This window comes from Suncus etruscus, chromosome 1 (genome assembly GCF_024139225.1).
Source record: "Suncus etruscus isolate mSunEtr1 chromosome 1, mSunEtr1.pri.cur, whole genome shotgun sequence".
NCBI classification, from domain to species: domain Eukaryota; kingdom Metazoa; phylum Chordata; class Mammalia; order Eulipotyphla; family Soricidae; genus Suncus; species Suncus etruscus.
Genome location: NC_064848.1, coordinates 66,618,160 through 66,636,876, shown reverse-complemented (window position 1 = coordinate 66,636,876; position 18,717 = coordinate 66,618,160). Strand labels below are relative to the sequence as shown.

The following is an 18,717-nucleotide window of genomic DNA, read 5'->3' as shown; positions in this document are numbered from 1 at the left end:
ACAACTTTGAGTTACAATTCATAATGTGTTTTAGTTTAGCAGATAACAAGCCATTTTCATGCATGACTGCACTTCATTAAGGAGCGAAAATGGGCTGTTACTGAAATGTCAACACAATTGTCCCTCTTGAAGCTTAGTTTGTCTTGAAGTATTTTTACATTTTCAGCACTTTTTTAGTTTGTTTCTCCAAGAACGTAAAGATCCAACCATGATTAATTTTCAACATTTCAAAGACATTCCCTTTAGTCATTCTAAAGAAAATGACCAATATTAGAATTACCTGGAATTTGCATCCCTAATACTGGGGACACAATTTAGGCCTTCAATACCTCCCACATTACTGCACCTCAATCCTAGAACAACTTCATTTTGCTCATTTGATGGGAAAATCCTCTGCTGGCCTAAATTAACAAAAAACTTCTCCTATGAGGTTACTTAGGAGGTTTGCATAAAGGTTAACTCAAGACAAGACTGGGAGAGATGCTGAAGGTAACTGCATTTTGTTATCTGCGAGTATGTTTAATTATTTTTTCTTTCCTTCTCAAGGCTGAGAACTCTCAACCTTACCTTCTGTCTTTATCATTCCACATTCTATCCCTATCAGGAAAAAGAAAAAAAAAACTCTTTAGAGTTTGCAGAGTCATCTCTGTAATCTTTTTCTTCTCCTTGAGGCATGAATAATTTTAATACTGCAAATCCTTAAAACTCTATTCTGTCTGCCTGTCTCCCCCTCATCCTTTCTCCTTAATTTTACAGTGTAGCGTATCATTATCCAGCCACCTGAATAAGTGGATATTAAACAACTTCTTCTCAACTAGATCTAATGACTGTTAGATGAAAATGATACCACTGTACACCCTTGACATGCTACCCTAAGCTAATTTATGGCAAACAATAGTTCCTGTCACCTGTACACTAAGACAAAGAAAACATATCACCTGAGGGAAGAGGTACACAGCAACTGGTAAACAAATGTACTAAAGAAACATTCTATTAATATTAAGTTAAGAGCAAATACAACTCTGAAGACATGCCTATTAGTTTTGAGTTCTAGAGTGCTGTTGTTCACTAGGGAACAGAAGTAAATAAGGTAAAATGAAAATTTATTGAAGTACGGACAATTACATGAATATTCAGGTTCTCTTACTAACAGATATTCCCATATGAGCTCCAACCTTCTGTGTAAGCTGCCCAATTATATTTTGCATCATGCAAGTGGATTTATAGACAAGGAAGAAGCTAATAGTATATGGAAGTGGATACATATGTACATGACTTTCTGGAAAGTACTAAGCTACCATGTAATGCTAAAGGCTGATAACTACATCAATGTCAAAGGTTACCATCAAATATTCTAAAATACCAAGTATAATTAACTTCTTATTATGAAAAATTCCTGAAGATCTGCATTTAAGAACAAAGACATTTTGTTAAAAGAAAATAGCATAAGCTGGCAGCTCCACTACTTCTCTAGAACCAACATTTTATGCAGTCCTCTTGGGTCTTTCCAGACAATGCATGAAATATCTAACCTCATTTCTCATACTTATCTTTCTTACCATCTGAGAGTTAATTATACAAAAAGTCAATTTCTGAGTAAGGAAATAACTGAGACTACACTGTAATTTGGTTTTACCTGAATGTAATGCCGTACTCCATTTTAGAAAGAGCTGGAAAGCCGAAAGAAAGAATAAAATGGAGAAAGGATGGCAAACTGTTTCTGGAAGCTCTGACAGAAATGTTATGCATCTCTTTCTTGGAAAATAAAGTTTGGCTTTTGTAATTACAAAAGACCCACAAAATTGTAGTAAAAATTTACAGGATTTGTTTACTTAACATTTACTCTTTTTTTTTTTTTTTTTTTTTTTTTTTAGTTTTTTGGGCCTCACCCAATGATGTTCAGGGGTTACTCCTGACTATGCACTCAGAAATTGCTCCTGGCTTCTGGCTTTGAGGACCATGTGGGACGCCAGGGATCAAACTGAGGTCCATCCTGGGTCAGCTGCATGTAAGGCAAGTGCCCCATTGCTGTATACCACTCTGGCCCCTACTTCCATGTGTCTTATGAAAACATTGAAAAGACCTCTTGGAAACATACATTTATCATACATAGCCCATTCAATTTGAAATACAGTGGTATTTTAGCAAAACTATGGCCTTACTTATCAATTCAGAACTTTCTGAAAATAAAACAAAACATAACAAAACTAAAAAAAAAAAAAACCTCTTCTTTATTAGCTTATAGAAATGGAATACGAATAGCCTTTCGGGGGAATTTTTCTACACCAGAGAATCAAACTCTGCAATTATTACTAATCTTGGACAAAAATCATATAAATGAGAGAGTTGGTTTTGTTCTGACTTCATCTTTGAAGTTTGTTTTGACTCACCTCTTTTTTCTTTATTGACAATTTGTCCAGAGTGGATGCTCTTTTTATTTTTGTTTTAGGTGCTTCTAAGTATGACTACTTAGAAGACATTACTTGTGAGAAGAAAATGTACTTAGAAGGAAAATGTAATTCAGAAAGAGTAGCATCTTTCCTATTGGAATATGACCAAATGCTATCATAAAGATTGTTAGTTCTATCTTTCGCTTTCCTCTTAGGTGTTGATTTATATGTCTACAAGAGGCCTGAATTTAGAAAACAATCCTTAATATTCAGAATTTGAGACTCTTTCTTAAGAAAAAAGAAACTTGTGTGGAATATAACTGACTGTACTACCTCATACTTTGGCTGACCTTGGTCTTCTCATGACTAGAAGTGAATCGCCTGTTTTTAGGGAACTTCTTCAGCAGAAAAAGCAACATGGATCAGGTTTCAAATTTTTCCCTATTGCCCAAGCAGTCTCTGCAGATCTCTGCTTGCCATGTGATGAGTCTAGTTGATCACAAAAATTTCATTTAATGAGAGACACTAACTTGGGGAGATATAGAACATCCCTAGTTCTAATCTAGTTCTAAACCCAAATTCTGGCAGAGTTCTAATTAATGATTTAAAATCTAAAATATTCTGAAGGTCAATAATCTATTTGTATTTATAGAATTTTAACAAAGTTTTGGACAAATTCATGGAAGCTCCTTAGCAAACTTTTTCTATAAAAGCCCAAATAAAAGGCATGTCAAGCTCTGCAAATAATGGGATACAAAAGTCTTTGATTCTAACCTATTAATAATACTATAGTAGACTATTTATAGTTTATATTTAAAATTTTAAAATCATTTCTGGCTTTCATGTCATACAAAAAACAGTAAGCCAGGAGGTTGCATTTTTTTGCCTTTGGTATTATCTGTTGAATGAAAATTATTAAGACAACATTGAGAAGACTCGAAAATAGTTTTGAGACATTAAAAAAAGATTTGCATTAAGTAAATGATCAAGAATATTTTCAACGGGCCCGGAGAGATAGCACAGCGGTGTTTGCCTTGCAAGCAGCCGATCCAGGACCAAAGGTGGTTGGTTTGAATCCCGGTGTCCCATATGGTCCCCTGTGCCTGCCAGGAGCTATTTCTGAACAGACAGCCAGGAGTAACCCCTGAGCACTGCTGGGTGTGGCCCAAAAACCAAAAAAAAAAAAAAAAAAAAAAAGAATATTTTCAAGACACCTTGAAATATATTGTGAGATAAATGACATGTCCTGGGGGAGTGTATTTACAAAATGATGTCAAGAAGACCAAAGGTTATGCCTCAGAAGGCCCACATAAAGCTTGTAAACTAAGATGATGCAGGCCATCCATCTTATTTCTTTCATTTATTTTCCTCACTAGAGCTGATTCATTGTTGATTAAGTTCATTTTCAACCAAGCACATTGGTACTCCAATGACCAGTTTAAAAATAGTTCTACTATTCATGGTAGCAGAAGAAAATGTCTAATTTTCAGATTTTAAAATGAGCCTCAGAATATGGGAATTCCAAGTTCTCATCTTGAGTTGAAGCCTTTTTATCTTGGGACAGCTATTTTTGAATTCCCAGTAGGAGCATCCAGCACTAAAAATAATGGCTAGAAGGTGTCCTGTTCCTTTACAGTTATCAACTTGCTTTATGAGTAATTCTCTAAGCTTTAAAACAAAGATAAAAAAAATTAAAAAAAAACACTACGAATTGAGCCTTTATCATTTTGAGGACTGTATGAAATAAAAATTCTCATTCAGTTCTCACAACTCCTCAAAAAAAAAAAAAAAGTGATTCCCCAAACTAGCAAACGAGAAGCCAGAATTGGAGCTTAGAATAATTAAGTTCCTCATTCTTCCTGCACGCTATTTCAAAAACTCCAAAACCCCAAAATATCAAACTATTTTGAATACTGAAGCTCTAGTATCCATCAAAACACAATTTCAACTTCTTGGTTTTATTAACACTTTCCCATTTTCAATTATTGAACTAAGTGATTGTGACTAACTTTCTAACTTTTACAGGTTTACACATTTTCTCCCTTTCCTTAATAATGGTAGTGGTGAGTATTGAAACACCTGTTCCCAGTATTTGCTTTACAGAACCAAAACATGTATTTTTCTTGATATTTAGATAAAAGCAATAACAATAATGGCTAACAGATGTTGAACATTTAATATGTACTAAGCACTCTGACATTTAATTCACCAAATGATGTCAAGAAGAGGTAAGTACACTTGGGTTAGAAGAAGTAATATTTCCATTTGTAAATGTTTTATCTGAGGTGAGATAAGCTACCCAGATGATCAAAGGATTGTATAAAACATGGTAAGTAATATGACTTATGAAGATACTATCCAGCCTTACTAGAGGAACATTCAATTCTAAAATGAGAGTTGATGGATATCAGAGAAGAAGCCAGATGTTCACAGGACTGCTAAATTTTCTGAGGATAAAAGGACTGAAGTAAAAACATAGGTAGAAAAAGCAATGGTATCATGAAGGTGAGACTAGTGCTTGGCATTTTTATAGGAAAGCTAGGCAGCTGTAATGTATGATCAATGCCTGCTCTTAGGAATTATTAAATACTGGCATCACAGCCAAAGCACCTGAAGAGGGTAAATGAAAAACTAATATGAATACATAATGAAGAAGATACTGTAAAAGTCTATTTTGGGGTTAGTACTGCAGGTCTCCAGGAATTAACCAATTCTATAGTACCATCTTCCTTTTAAAATACCAGGTGCAAATTGTTTTTATTCTCTTATTACTGTTAATGGCAAAACATGACAAGTAATAGTTAAACTATCTCAAAAATGTCCTTAAAATTTTTATCCTATTCTCAGTATTTTTTCAGTTATCCTTCAGGTAAAAAAAAATAAATGTTCACAAACAAATATATGATCACTAATAGTAAGCTAGACACAGAGGGGACCACTTACTCTAGCAGCCCGGGGGTTAATGGTAGGGGATATAGGTTGCAGAAGGGAACGGGGGTAGTGGGGAGAGGACAAATTTGGTGATGGGTATTCCCCTGATTCAATGTTAATATGTACCTAAAATACTACTGTGAAAGATATGTAAGCCAATATGGTCAAAATAAAAATTAAAAAAAAAGAAGAAAATAAATGTTCACTCTGACTACTAATAACCTAAAATATATACATTACAGCTTCTTTATGTTTACACATGGAAAAATAGCTTATTCCTCTAGAAGAAAGTTCAATTAAAACATAATTCAGGGGCCCGGAGAGATAGCACAGCAGTGTTTGCCTTGCAAGCAGCTGATCCAGGACCTAAGGTGGTTGGTTCGAATCCCGGTGTTCCATATGGTCCCCCGTGCCTGCCAGGAGCTATTTCTGAGCAGACAGCCAGGAGTAACCCCTGAGCACCGCCGGGTGTGGCCCCCCCAAAAAAAAAACATAATTCAGAACTGAGACTCAGAAGTTAAAACTCCTAACTTCCTAATCACAAAAACTCTTAGATCCGCATTCTAGAAACTCTTATCTGAATTATCTGTCTTGTCATCCAGTTGTTTCTTAAAACTAGTTTAGCATATACTTCAATGAAAATACCTTTCCTTCTCACACCTTAACTGAATGCCAACAAAATGCAATGAGAAAAACAGGAGAAATAATGATATAGAAATAACCAAATACTTGCACAATGATAATAAAGCTACAATTTCCCAGCCTCACTTTCCTTTCCTATGCCATGAGGTGTGTTTTGCTCACTCACAGAAATATTTTTACAGCAAAAACTTGTCTATGATGTAAACTGAGTAATTCAGCTTAATCTTGCGTGAAAAACTAACATGAATACAAGGAAGTAAGTAGATATGGAAAATTGAAGCACCGAATTAAGCAGATTGCAAACATAGAAAGTCATTAACATTAGCTACATAGATACAAATGTGCTGGGTGCTGGCTGGGAATAGGAATTTTAATTTTCTTTGGTTGGGTGGTTATGAGATCTCACTCTTAATCAAAATATAAGCAGTGGCATAATAACATTGGTGTAGGAGGACAAGCTTAATATCATCTATGTGTGTTCCATTAAGAAAAATAGAAATATCACAGACCAATTATTTTATTATTGTCTATTTCATCACCTTTGTGAGCATTTAATTTTAAGAGTAGAGAAGTATTTTTCTATTTATGATTGCAAATGTACAGAATATCAGTCACACCATTAAATTATCTTTTGTAGGCAGAGCTCCATCACATCATACGAAAAATTTTTCTCCATTAAATATTTTTTAAATTATGGGGCTGGAATGATAGCACAGTAGTAGGACATTTGCCTTTTGCACTGCTGACCCAAGGTTTGGGTTTGGTTCTGGGTTTTTCCTCAGCATCCCATATGGTCCCCCAAGCCTGCCAGAAACGATTTCTGAGTGCAGAGCCAGGAAATAACCCCTGAGTGTTGCTGGTGTAGCCCCAAAACAAAACAAATTTTTAAAAATTAAATTATTTTTATTTTATTAATTCATTAATTTATTGAGCAATAATGGAAATATAAAATTATAAGATGAAAATGACTATTATGTGGAATATTATGTGTCCACAGGAAGAAAAAAATTATGCCCTCTTACGTACCTTGAATGGAACTAGAGGATGTCATGTTAAGTGAAGTATGTCAGAGAGGACATATACAGGATATTCCCCCTATCCGTGCTTCAAAGTGTAACAAACAAGAGAATGAAAAGCACCAAATTGGTCAACCCCCTGGCTCTGGATTAGAGAAGTGAGAACTGAGGGGTAGGAATCAGAGAGAAAGAGGCAGACTGGTGGTAAAACCGGGACATTGATCACCTTCAATATTTAGATAATATAGAGGTGAGCTAACTGTATATGTCAAGCCCACACTATTGTAGACGTGAAATCTGAACTATAACAATTATTTGTAAGACATAAATTTGCTAAGGAGGTGAGAACCTTGAGACATTGGTAGAGGGCTGCTGATACTGGTATTGGGTTTGGATTTTGTACTGTATTTTTCAGGGAGCACACCTGGTTCTTACTCAATGATCACTAATAGCAGTGCTCAAGGGACCTTAATATGGTGTCAGGACTTGAACCTATGCTTAGCTGCTGTACTATCTCTCCTCTGGTCTTGAAAATCTATTATAAACAGCGTTGCAAATTATAGTGTCTACATAAAAATTAAAAATGATGAATGTGGTGAGTTATCATATATATTACATATGCATAAATTACCATATATGTGTATATTGTAAAGTAATTCTTCCCTTCTGTCCTGACCCATCCAGTTAATTAGGGGCAATTATTACTGTAACTTCTAAAGTTGAGTCAAGGTTTGCTTGAAATCAGTCTCACATTTTATGATCCACAGAACTGGTCTTCAAAGTAACTGGATTCTGGGCCGGCAGCACAGTGTCACCTAAGAACTTATTAGAAACACCTGGCAGAAATGAAAATTCTTGAGGCTCACTCAGTTTTATGAAATAAGAAAGTAGGGGGTGGGGTTCCAGTACTCTGTATTTTCACAAGACTTGCAGGTGACTCAACATACACTAAAGAACTGGCACAAGTTCTAGAAGGCCTCACCTTTAAGCTAGATTTAAATCTACCTGTTATTATAATAGAAAAGTGTCTGTATTCACTGAATCTCCCACCTAACCTGATGGACAAACCAGATGTTCATAGCAATAGTACAACATTTTTCCAGCAACTCAAGACAGCATAAGAAAAAGTATGACAAAGATATTAGAGTCAAATGTTAGCTTTTAAACCTCTTTTGTACCCTGTCTCCATCTTCTGTACACTAACAAATCCAAGTTGTTCAAGTCCTTTTTCACTTCTAATGAATTCCATCAAAAGCAGTGCTTTTGGAGATAATGCAAGTAATAACTATTGCATTTTTTAAAAAAGCTCTTTATCTTGTTCTTTGAGGGGGGCACACCTGGGTGTGCTCAGAGTTACTTCTGGTTTTGTGTTCAGGGATCATTTCTGGTAGGGCTTAGAGGACCATCTGGGTGGTCAGGGATGGAAGCTGGGTCTGTCAGGTGTAAGGCAAGTACCCTACTCACCATACTATGGCTCTGGCTCTGTGCTCTAAAGCTTATAAAGAAATTTTGTTGAGTCATATTATTTAATCTTCATAACTCTCCTATAAAGTTCAACCCATTGTAACATTTGTTTGTCAAATTAGACCTTCTTATAAAGTCCCCAATTAACAACAACTTTTTGAAAATAGACTCTGAGGCACTTTTATATAAAAATATTACTGCCTCCTAAAACTCTGTAAGCTATACTGAGTATAGCTTAAAAGAGTAGTAAATGTATTAAAATATATAGCATAAAATAATATCAAAATACCACCTTAGCTATTTCAAAAGGTATAGTAGATTCACTATAAATTTACTATGGTATAGTTATTATAAAAACATAATATAATGAGAGAAGCTCTCATTCTTTGAATTAGAGGGTAAAGAAAGGGGAATGACTATTTAGGGCTCCCATACTGCTTATCTACCCCTCAAAAAGGTCTACTTTTCTTCTGCCATTCCCTGTAATATCTACACATAGAATTTAATATTTTACCTCTAAATTTTAGTTTTATTTATAATTAGGAAAATTCAACAGGATGCCAGCACATGCTAGTTATTTTATAACTCACTGAGTGTGCTACCAATAAAATATCCTTATTTCTGCATTTCCTTATTTTCTTTGTGTTGACTCTTCACTTGATGGGTAACTTCTGTGAGACTCAAAAATTTCAACTAAATAGAAACATGGTATACTCATAAGAAATACTTGCAAAGGTCATTTTTTGTTGACTATGTATTGCAGATTTTTTGGAGGAGACATAAAACTTGTGGTCACTCATGGGGAAGACATTTTTTTCACTGAACATTCTTTATTAGTGCCTTGGACTCTGCCAAGATGAGACACTGGTCCAAGCTATTCATGATTTTACAAACTCACTAACTGTACTACTAATTTGCTTATTTGCTTCAGTAGTTGATCATGGATGCTGACAAGAAGATCTGTATAGTCATTAAACCTTGAAAGTGATTTTCACACCTTGATCTGTTAGCTATAAAATACTTTCCCTTAGATTCTGAGATAAACCACTTAAATGTATGGACTGGCCTGGTGCGCTATCTAAGGGATATTAAATATCTGAACAAAAGAGCAGGAAATATAAGTGAGCCATCTTTGCAAAAATTGCTAATCACTGCCCTGGGTTTCTGGTTCAGACACAAAATTGCTCTCACATTAGATCAGGAGCAAGTCTGTGTAGTCTCTAAATTTTCAGAACAGTAGTCAAGAAAACATCTCAATTTAAACTTATCCTGAGCTTGGTCTCAAGTGATATTTACCTGCTTTAACCTGGGACACTGTTTTTGTTTACGAAAAAAGTCTTTTCTAGCAATCTCTTCCAATCAAACTCTCTTTTAACCAACCTGAAAGTTTGTTACAATAAAAGGAACCCAATGTCAATGTGTTTAAAGATTTGCAATATTTGTATGTGTCAGAATTGCCTCTTCAACTAAATGTTATGTAAATTTTTCATCTCTTGTACTCTTACAGATCATTGTTTCCCAGTCACTAAAAATTTTCATTATAAAACCATTATATCTTAGGGCCTTCAAAACCATGAATCCTTAATCACTGTGATGTCTAAAATAAATCATAATGATTTAACTGCTTCTGATCCTACACCCTGTGTACTCAACAGATTTCTATCAAGATATTTTTATAACAAATCCATTTACGAAAACTTTAAGGTTTAAGTGCTTCATAATCATTGAACAAATATTGTCTCAAATTTTGCATAATAGAATATAAAGGGAATAAGTCCAAGTACTTTAGCCACTTAGGCAAGTCTTAATCTTCTTGAAAATTGCCTTAACACTTCTGATTTTACATTTAACTATGTAGATGAATAGATGAATGACTTCCTTCCTTCCTTTTTTGTGGGGAGTTGAGGGGGAATGTTTGTCTTCTTTCTTGGATCTTTAGCACAGGTTTGAAACTGGTGTGAACACATGCTGCCGGCAAGTGCATCTATAGAACTTTAACAGAAAGATTTAACATTTCTTGCTTTTCAAGTGCTTCTTCCTGGCTGATTGTGCTCAGGGTCTGATCCATATTCAGCAACACAAATAACATAATCAATTTTCTAAGAAGGTCAAAAATAAAAAGGATAAAATAGAACCTAAGGGAAATGTGATTTTAAAAAATAAGAGGGAAGATAAATATTCACTTATAAGTTTACCTAAATTCCAGGACAAAACTGCATAATATGGCTACCTGCCTGTCTTAAATATTCCCCCAAATTTAGAAAATATTAGACAATTTGAAGAAGCTCTGTAGATGTTGTACAACTTATGTTCCTTTTCCACATAGCAAGGCACCTGCCATAACTAAAGCCTCAAATATGTATTCAAAATCCTTTCTAAAAATCAAATGTGAAAAAGTTGCATGATCAAAAAAGGATTACATTCAGAATGACCAAGAGCTTAAAACTAAACCTCTTATATATTAAAAACACTTCCAGGCATACACAAATACACACAGCAAGACAAATATGATCCCTAAGTTTTAAAAATGTGCCCTATGTTGTACATGGGATACAGGAAAGTTACTAATGCTTTCTACATAAGTATCTCATGGCTCTCCAAAGACATTTTAATGCTATTAGACTAGTTCATCACCAGAAACTGTTGAAAATGGATGGAGGTGGGCACATTAATTAGCTGTTTAGCTATGACTCTTAGTTATTAAAATCCAATCATTTAGTAAGATCATGAATTTATGTATAAAGGTAGTTAAAAATTGTTCTATAGGATATATAATTTTGTTTAATTGGGAAAGGGGCACGCCCACTAGTGCTTAAAGGCTATTTCTCATGCAGGGCATGGAGCACCATATACAATTCAGAAAGTCACACTGAGGTCAGCTGCATGAAAGCAGCTTACTGTTTTCTTACTGTACTTTGTCTCTGGTCTCTATATTTTAAAAGGGTATTTTAACTGTTAATTTGATTATTACAATTCATGTCACATATTAGAGTTCATCTCAAATATTTGGCAAATCAGATTTAAATTTTGTTTATTTATTTTATCTTGTTTGGGAAAATAAAAATAAGTCACACTAAGTATACATAACACAAAATTTGCTTGTTGATAACTCTGTAAATGACTTGTCTCATGACTAAGTATCTATCTGTACCTGAAACCCCTATAAGATTTAGTCAGTCTTCAAATAAGTTTTGTACTATCTCAAAAATGAGAAGCTCTGTTATTTCATAAAGTAAGTATTCAAAGTGACAGACACAATGCCATTGACAGTATAAAAATATGAAAGGTGACTAGATGAATGAATTTCTTTAAATTTTCTATGCCCTTTCCTGTGAGTTTGGGTCAATGGAGAACTGTTGACCTTAAAAATAATACAATAATATCTTTTTTTATATTACACTATGACACACCTATAAATTATTAGTTCTTTATGACTTATTAGTACTTTTAAAAAGAAAAAAGATAGCCAGTTGCTAAACATGACAATGGAATCAGATGAGGCTAGGACAGGAGTTGAAATACACAGAAAATAGAAAATTCCCATTGCTTTGACTGTGAAACTGGTGGAATATTTGTTCTCATAACCATGGCATAAAGTAAGAGCTTTCTATATGTGAGGTAGATAATTAACTGTCATAAGAACATCACCACTATATCATGTAAAAATGCACAGAAACACAGACTAAGAAAATGGGAAAAACATTCTTATTGCATATAAACCCTTAACATTTTTGAAATACAGTATCATCCATTATTGAAACCTAGGAAAAAGGAAACAAATCTGAGAGTACAGGCCCCCCAAACCCTATTGTACCCCAACACCCTTTGTCCAGTGGTTGATAAACTTAAGAGACATTCTTACAAGTTAATATACTGAAATAAACATTTTTTGAGAAACCGAGGGCTTTCTTTTTAAAATGCAAAGATGTCAATAACTGTGCCATTAAGAAATATACATGAAGCCTGATAATTTCTTTTTTTTTTTTTGGTTTTTGGGCCACGCCCATTTGACACTCAGGTGTTACTCCTGGCTATGTGCTCAGAAGTTGCTCCTGGCTTGGGGGACCATATGGGACGCCGGGGGATGGAACTGCAGTCCGTCCTATGCTAGTGCTTGCAAGGCAGACACGTTACCTCTAGTGCCACCTTCCCGGCCCCTGCCTGATAATTTCTAAATGGAGAAGTATTTCTTTCAAGTTAGTAAAATTAAGATAATTGAAAGGGTTAGGGGTGCTGAGCTTTTGGAAGATGTCCCTGAACTAAAGAGGGAATGCATTACTTGACTTCATTTCCTTATGAGACAAAACTCTAGGTTGTCCAGCTTAAGCTGAGGAATATATGTAACTGGGACTAGGGGAAGGGACAATTTGTTAACCAGTAATAATGAAAACTGCAGACTGATCTTAGGAGATTTTTTTCCTCATGTGAGCATTACTTGAAAAGAATGAGGTGCCTATAAAAGGGTGGTTAATGTGGTTGGCTCTGTTTTTGCTGACATTACCTGGATAGAGTTCAGGTGCAGGCCCTGGGGAGCATCCCACTGCCCCATCAGCAGCAGTATCTCTTGGGGAAGTGGCCGGCTGCAGGGGCTGCACTGTGAGACAATCAGTGAGCAGGTCAGGATGGAGCTCTGTGCTGGATCGCAACTAAGAGATAAAAAGAGAAGACAAATGAAAAAAAAAAGCTGGTCTTAGAACTTCTTTCCTGGAAAGGCTTCATGTTCTAAAGTTCTAATGTGCAATCCAATTCATGAATATTTATCATGCAATAACTATGGCTTAGGCATTGAGTTTAACAGTGGGTCAACAATGGGGTCATTTCACCAATCTTAATAACACTTGGCAGGTGCTTCAGGAAAAATGTGGTTAGGGGCGGATTTGACTTTAGTCCTTGATATTTCCACTTTGGGAACCCAGCTTCCTATTGTATTTCCTTTTGTTTGCTTTGTATCTTATCAGAACTTGTAGTGATAACAGAAACAAAGTCAAGTATATTTAGTTCAGATTGGAAAATGCTTTTAAAATACAGAAATACTATTGTGAAAATATCTCAGAAACAATTAAGAAATGTCAATGGAGACTCAATGTGTATAGATTTTATGTTAGATAAAACTATACAAGTTTAACTTGAAAATAGTATTAAACATTATTAAGCAAAAAAACCAATGCCATGATCATCAACAAAATCCTAACAGTGAGCTACATGGAAAAAGGCAAAACCAATTTAGAACTATATTTCATCACTACAACACAATTAGTATTTTATATTACAGCATGTTAATTATCAAGGCATAAATGTATTACTATAAAGAATATGTGAAGAGTCATCAGAAAAATAATTTTGTGGTGCAAAACAAGAAGATAGTTCAAGGAGTTACAGCATATGCCTTGATATGTGAGGCTTATATTTCTATCCATGTCACTGCATGATTTCCATGACTTCCGAGCACCTTGGTGTAGCTCTGGTAAACCCTGAGCCCCTCCCCTAGTGGCCTCTGACATCACTGGGACACAGCAGCACGATGGAACACTGAACCACCAGTCCAACACTTCTAGGATGAGCATCACTATAAATGGTTTTGAGGATACCACGCACCACTAATAAGTCCCTTCACCATAAAAATTGTGGCTTAATTTTTGGAATTAATGAGAAAAAAACTGAAATATTTAATTACATACAAGTATAAATTTTCTGCCTGAATAAAAATATACTACATTACAAATTCAAAAATATGTTACAGAAATTGCAAATGATTATCTTCATTTTGGGGGGGCACACCCGGCGGTGCTCAGGGGTTACTCCTGGCTGTCTGCTCAGAAATAGCTCCTGGCAGGCACAGGGGACCGTATGGGACATCGGAATTCGAACCAACCACCTTTGGTCCTGGATCGGCTGCTTGAAAGGCAAATGCCGCTGTGCTATCTCTCCAGGCCCGATTATCTTCATTTTTAAAAAAGATAATGATTTTTGCCTTTTTATAGGTAAAAAAAAAAAAAAACCTTCAGATACGAGCCTGGAGTAGATTCACTACAAAATTTCTAGGTGGGAATATTTTCTAAGACCTATTATTGAAATAATTTGATCTTAAAAACTGTCTTGAGGAAATTATCATAAGGGTAATGGAAGCTTTATTCATGATGTCAATTTGAACTTGGTGCAATGGTGGTGCAAAGGAAATTTGCACATGCTACTGTTTGGCTTTTTTGACTGGAGATATGGGGTTAGAAGCACACCAGCACCAAACAATCTGATTTGACCTCTTATTAGATATATGCACATTCATATAAAGAGAGATGGAGAGAAGAACTTAGTATGTTATAGTTTAAAGTGACAAAAACATAGTATTTCATAGAGTTAAAAGTTTATCCAGCTTTAGTCCAAGATTATAAACATGGCAGTGACCCTAAGAACAAGGAAGGAACATTTAACATTATAGTAAATGAGACATAATAGCATAATTTCCTCAGTTTTGCCACATTGGAATCTTTTACTGAGACTATGCGAGTTAATGTCTAATTCATTCAGGGACTTTGGAAGGTATGTTTGTTATTTTGGTACTAATTTAACACATGCAGCATAAGAAAAACTGGAAAAAGAAAAAGCAAGGCTTAGAATGAGTTCTGGTGATCACTTTTAATTTATCTCCCATCATTAAAATGTGATCTGGGACCCACATGTTCTAGTAAGAATAGACATGAATGTCTCTCTGCTTTCTATTACCATCTACTCTAGAGTTTTACAGTTATCGGTGCTGATGAGGCTTTTCCAAGGAATTTCACGGCCGTGGTTACTCCAGGAGTCATAGTCAGGCAATTCTTTCTTAGCTTCAACAAGTATTCATGTTTTCCAAGAGCATGATTCCATATGACTTTGTGGTGAGAGTTAATTTGGTTTTCTCTGGGATTAGGCATGGTTCGAAAAAGTGCTTCTTAAATTTAAGCCTTAAGGACCTTACACAAAATTTCCAAAGGAAGGCCATATGCATTGAAACACACTAAAGATATGTAACCAGTATCCTTTTCTGCTTCCTAGATTATTAGTAAAACGGAGGAAAGGAGGCCTTCCCAATAATTTAAGTCTCTTAAACATTCTCTAGTTCAGGAATTATCTTGTGGGTGAGGCAGGAGACACTTCAAAATCTCCTGGAATGGAGATTTATCTTTCAGTAAAACATAGTTTCTGTTTAAAAGAAAACAAAAACATAAACAAAAAAAACCCAGCCATTTATATGAAACCAATTACATATTTAAAGTAAGGCATATTCTTATTTTCTAGAGATATAAAAAATAAATTGGGACTTTTTTCAATGAGAAATGGTATCAAACTGAGGTTCTCAATACTGTGCATCCATCAAAACTCCCTATATGTCCTACTCAAAGCTGTGTAGATTCAGTACATCTGGAATGCATGTCAAGTGATGCACTTCATCTGGATCTGCACTTTAGAATCATTGGTAATCTAAGAATCCTCATGAGAAGAGTCAAGATATTTTTTCTGGTTATAAAAGAGAAGATGAATGATGAAAATTAATATCTATAAAATAAAACCAAGTTGTCTTTAAGGCATGAACCTCGTATGACCATTTTTTATTTTTCAGACCTCAGTAATAAATGGATATACAGGGTACCTGCTTAAAATTTGAAAAGGTAACTAGGTGAAAAAATTCAATCCAGGGCTAGAGAGTAGTACAGAAAGTAAGACACATGTCTTGAATACAGCTGATCTAATTTTGATCTCCAGAACAATGTATGATCCCTTGGAACCTGCAAGGAGGGATCCTAGAGTTCAGATCCCTAACGGAATGTTTTTGAATGTCCCTTTGAAATGATGATTATTAAAGGTCAGGAATAGAAAAGCATCCCACCGAAAAGGGCTGGATATACATAGTCATAGTAGCCTTGAAAAGGCTACATTTCAACTTCACAACTTACACAGTTTATATAACATGTTTGACTCTGTTGGTACAAGAACAAACTATTTGGTACATCAAACAAGTTTGTGAACAACTTCTGTCATTTTTGACGATTGAACTAGTATGTTCAAAGAAGAAAGACAAGAGAATAGGTATTCACAATTAGGGAGAACATGTTGCTTCAATGGATATAAGATACTGCTACTTATTCCCTTCTTATAAGAAGGGGTACAATATTTGATTCAAAGGGTAGCTGTAGGTGGTTTTTAAAATTCAACCCATTCACCTGGAATTGTGCTTCCTTCTCATTTATATCACTTTTTGTTCAATTTGAGACTAGTATGGGAGTCTAAAGAGGTATAGATTAGATGAGACTCCTTTGCCTGAAGATAAGTGAACAGCTTTGTTGAGGGTAACTTTTTTATTATTGATAAGGGTTTGGGATAATATGCTTCACAAAGACAGGGAAACCTGAGGTCTTTCTGTCAGCAGTCCTCACATAATTTCTTTTTTTGTTGGAGAAAGGAAAGCAGTTGGTGAAATACTATGCCTTGACACTTTTTAGTAGGACAAGATTATGCCAGACCTAGTAGACTATTTTTCTATCTATCCTTGTCAATAGTGTGTATCTCACAACAAATTCTGAGTCGAATATCACTAGGATTTTCATTTCAGAGATAAGAATGCTAGAATCACACAGCTCGGAAGTGTCAGGCCTGGATTCCATGTGTTTGAACCTAAAGTTGGGCTCTTTGAAATTGTCATTTAACTGATATTAGATCAAGAGGTAACCAAGACCAATACTTCTCCATTTCCCTGTCATACCACACATGTTTTACCTGATCTCATAGGACCATTTTAGAATTTAGTCAGAGCCAGACTAAAATTTAAATCAGAGGCCCTTTTCAGAATTTAAAATGAAAAGTCTTCATATACCTGTGGAAATCTATCTTCCGTAAGAGAACAATCTCAAAACAATCCCCAGACAGTATGGGCCGGGGGCCAGAGAGGTAGCATGGAGTAAAATGTATGCCTGGCATGCAGAAGAATGGTGATTCAAATCCCCGCATCCCATATGGTCCCCCGAGCCTACCAAGAGTGATTTCTGAGGTAGAACCAGGAGTAATCCCTGAGCAATGCCGGGTGTGACCCAAAAACAAAAAACAAACCAAACGAACAAAAAAAATACCATAAAACCAATAGTATGGGCCACTATTGTGGTCTGTCACTTGCTTTAGATCTATCCCAGTAATGCAAATAGTTTAATTTGAAAGAAAAAAGACTTGGTACACTCTGTTGGCTAAGATCCACATCCCCAGTGACCAGTGATACACAGTGACTCCAGGCCAATGAAGTGAGAGAATATCACCATTTATCATGCCATAGGTAAATTTTTTCTTGATCTTTTTTTTATTTTGGTATTTGGGCCACACCTTGTGACACTCAGAGGTTATTCCTGGCTATGTGCTTAGAAATCGCTCTTGGCTCAGGGGACCATATGGAACGCGGGGGGATCGAACCACTGTCTGTCCTTGGTCAGACGAGTTCAAGGCAAATGCCCTACTGCTGTGCCACCGCCGCTCTGGCCCCTTCTTTATCTTTATCATCTAACTCTGTTTATCTTTTTTCATCCCACATGTTCTCCAATGTACTCTCTGGTCCCCATACTTCCCTCTGATCCTTTATGCAGCTAGGGAAAGTTGCTGTAAAAAAAGGATAGTATGGGCTGCAGATTCTCAAAGAGAAATCAACTCAAGCAGCATTTTTTGCAGAAGGAACAGACAGAACCTAAAAGAGAAGTTGATCTGTTCTTAAAACAGGTATCTGGGGGGCCGGAGAGATAGCACATTGGTGTTTGTCTTGCAAGCAGCCGATCCAGGATCTAAGGTGGTTGGTTCGAATCCTGGCGTCCCATATGGTTTCCCGTGCCTGCCAGGAGCTATATTTCTGAGCAAATAGCCAGGAGTAACCCATGAGCATCGCAGGGTGTGGCCCAAAGGTCTGTCTGAGACAATTGCAAAGGAATGGGTCTTCTGGAAACATAAAGGAAGACGCATTCCTAGACTCCATCCTAAGATCAGCACAAAGACCAAGTCCACCAACTACAGTAGACGTATTAAAATGACACTGAGGGAACAGAACTTCTAGAACCACAAAGAAAGACTTCATCAAAAGCTCCACTCCTTGACCTGTGCAGATACCGAGATCTCTAGATACAGAGGTCTGATTTTATCACCCAGGACGGAGCAGAAGTCTCCCATACACCACAAAAGCACCAAGGGGAGAGTAAATGAACCTGAAAAGAGTCTATAGTTAATCCCATGACAATATATTCCAAGGGTGGAGAAACCCTGTATCTCTT

At 35.8% G+C, this 18,717-nt stretch overlaps 1 protein-coding gene across 1 annotated transcript in view; it reads right to left on the bottom strand.

Moving 5' to 3' along the window:
• The window catches only part of GLIS3 (GLIS family zinc finger 3), a 370,368-nt gene that overhangs the window by 64,520 nt on the left and 287,131 nt on the right, over positions 1 to 18,717 (bottom strand). Inside the window, exon 6 of the mRNA XM_049774262.1 lies at positions 12,945 to 13,089. Coding sequence (XP_049630219.1) covers positions 12,945 to 13,089 — 145 coding nt within the window. The remainder of the gene's footprint in view (positions 1 to 12,944; positions 13,090 to 18,717) is intronic.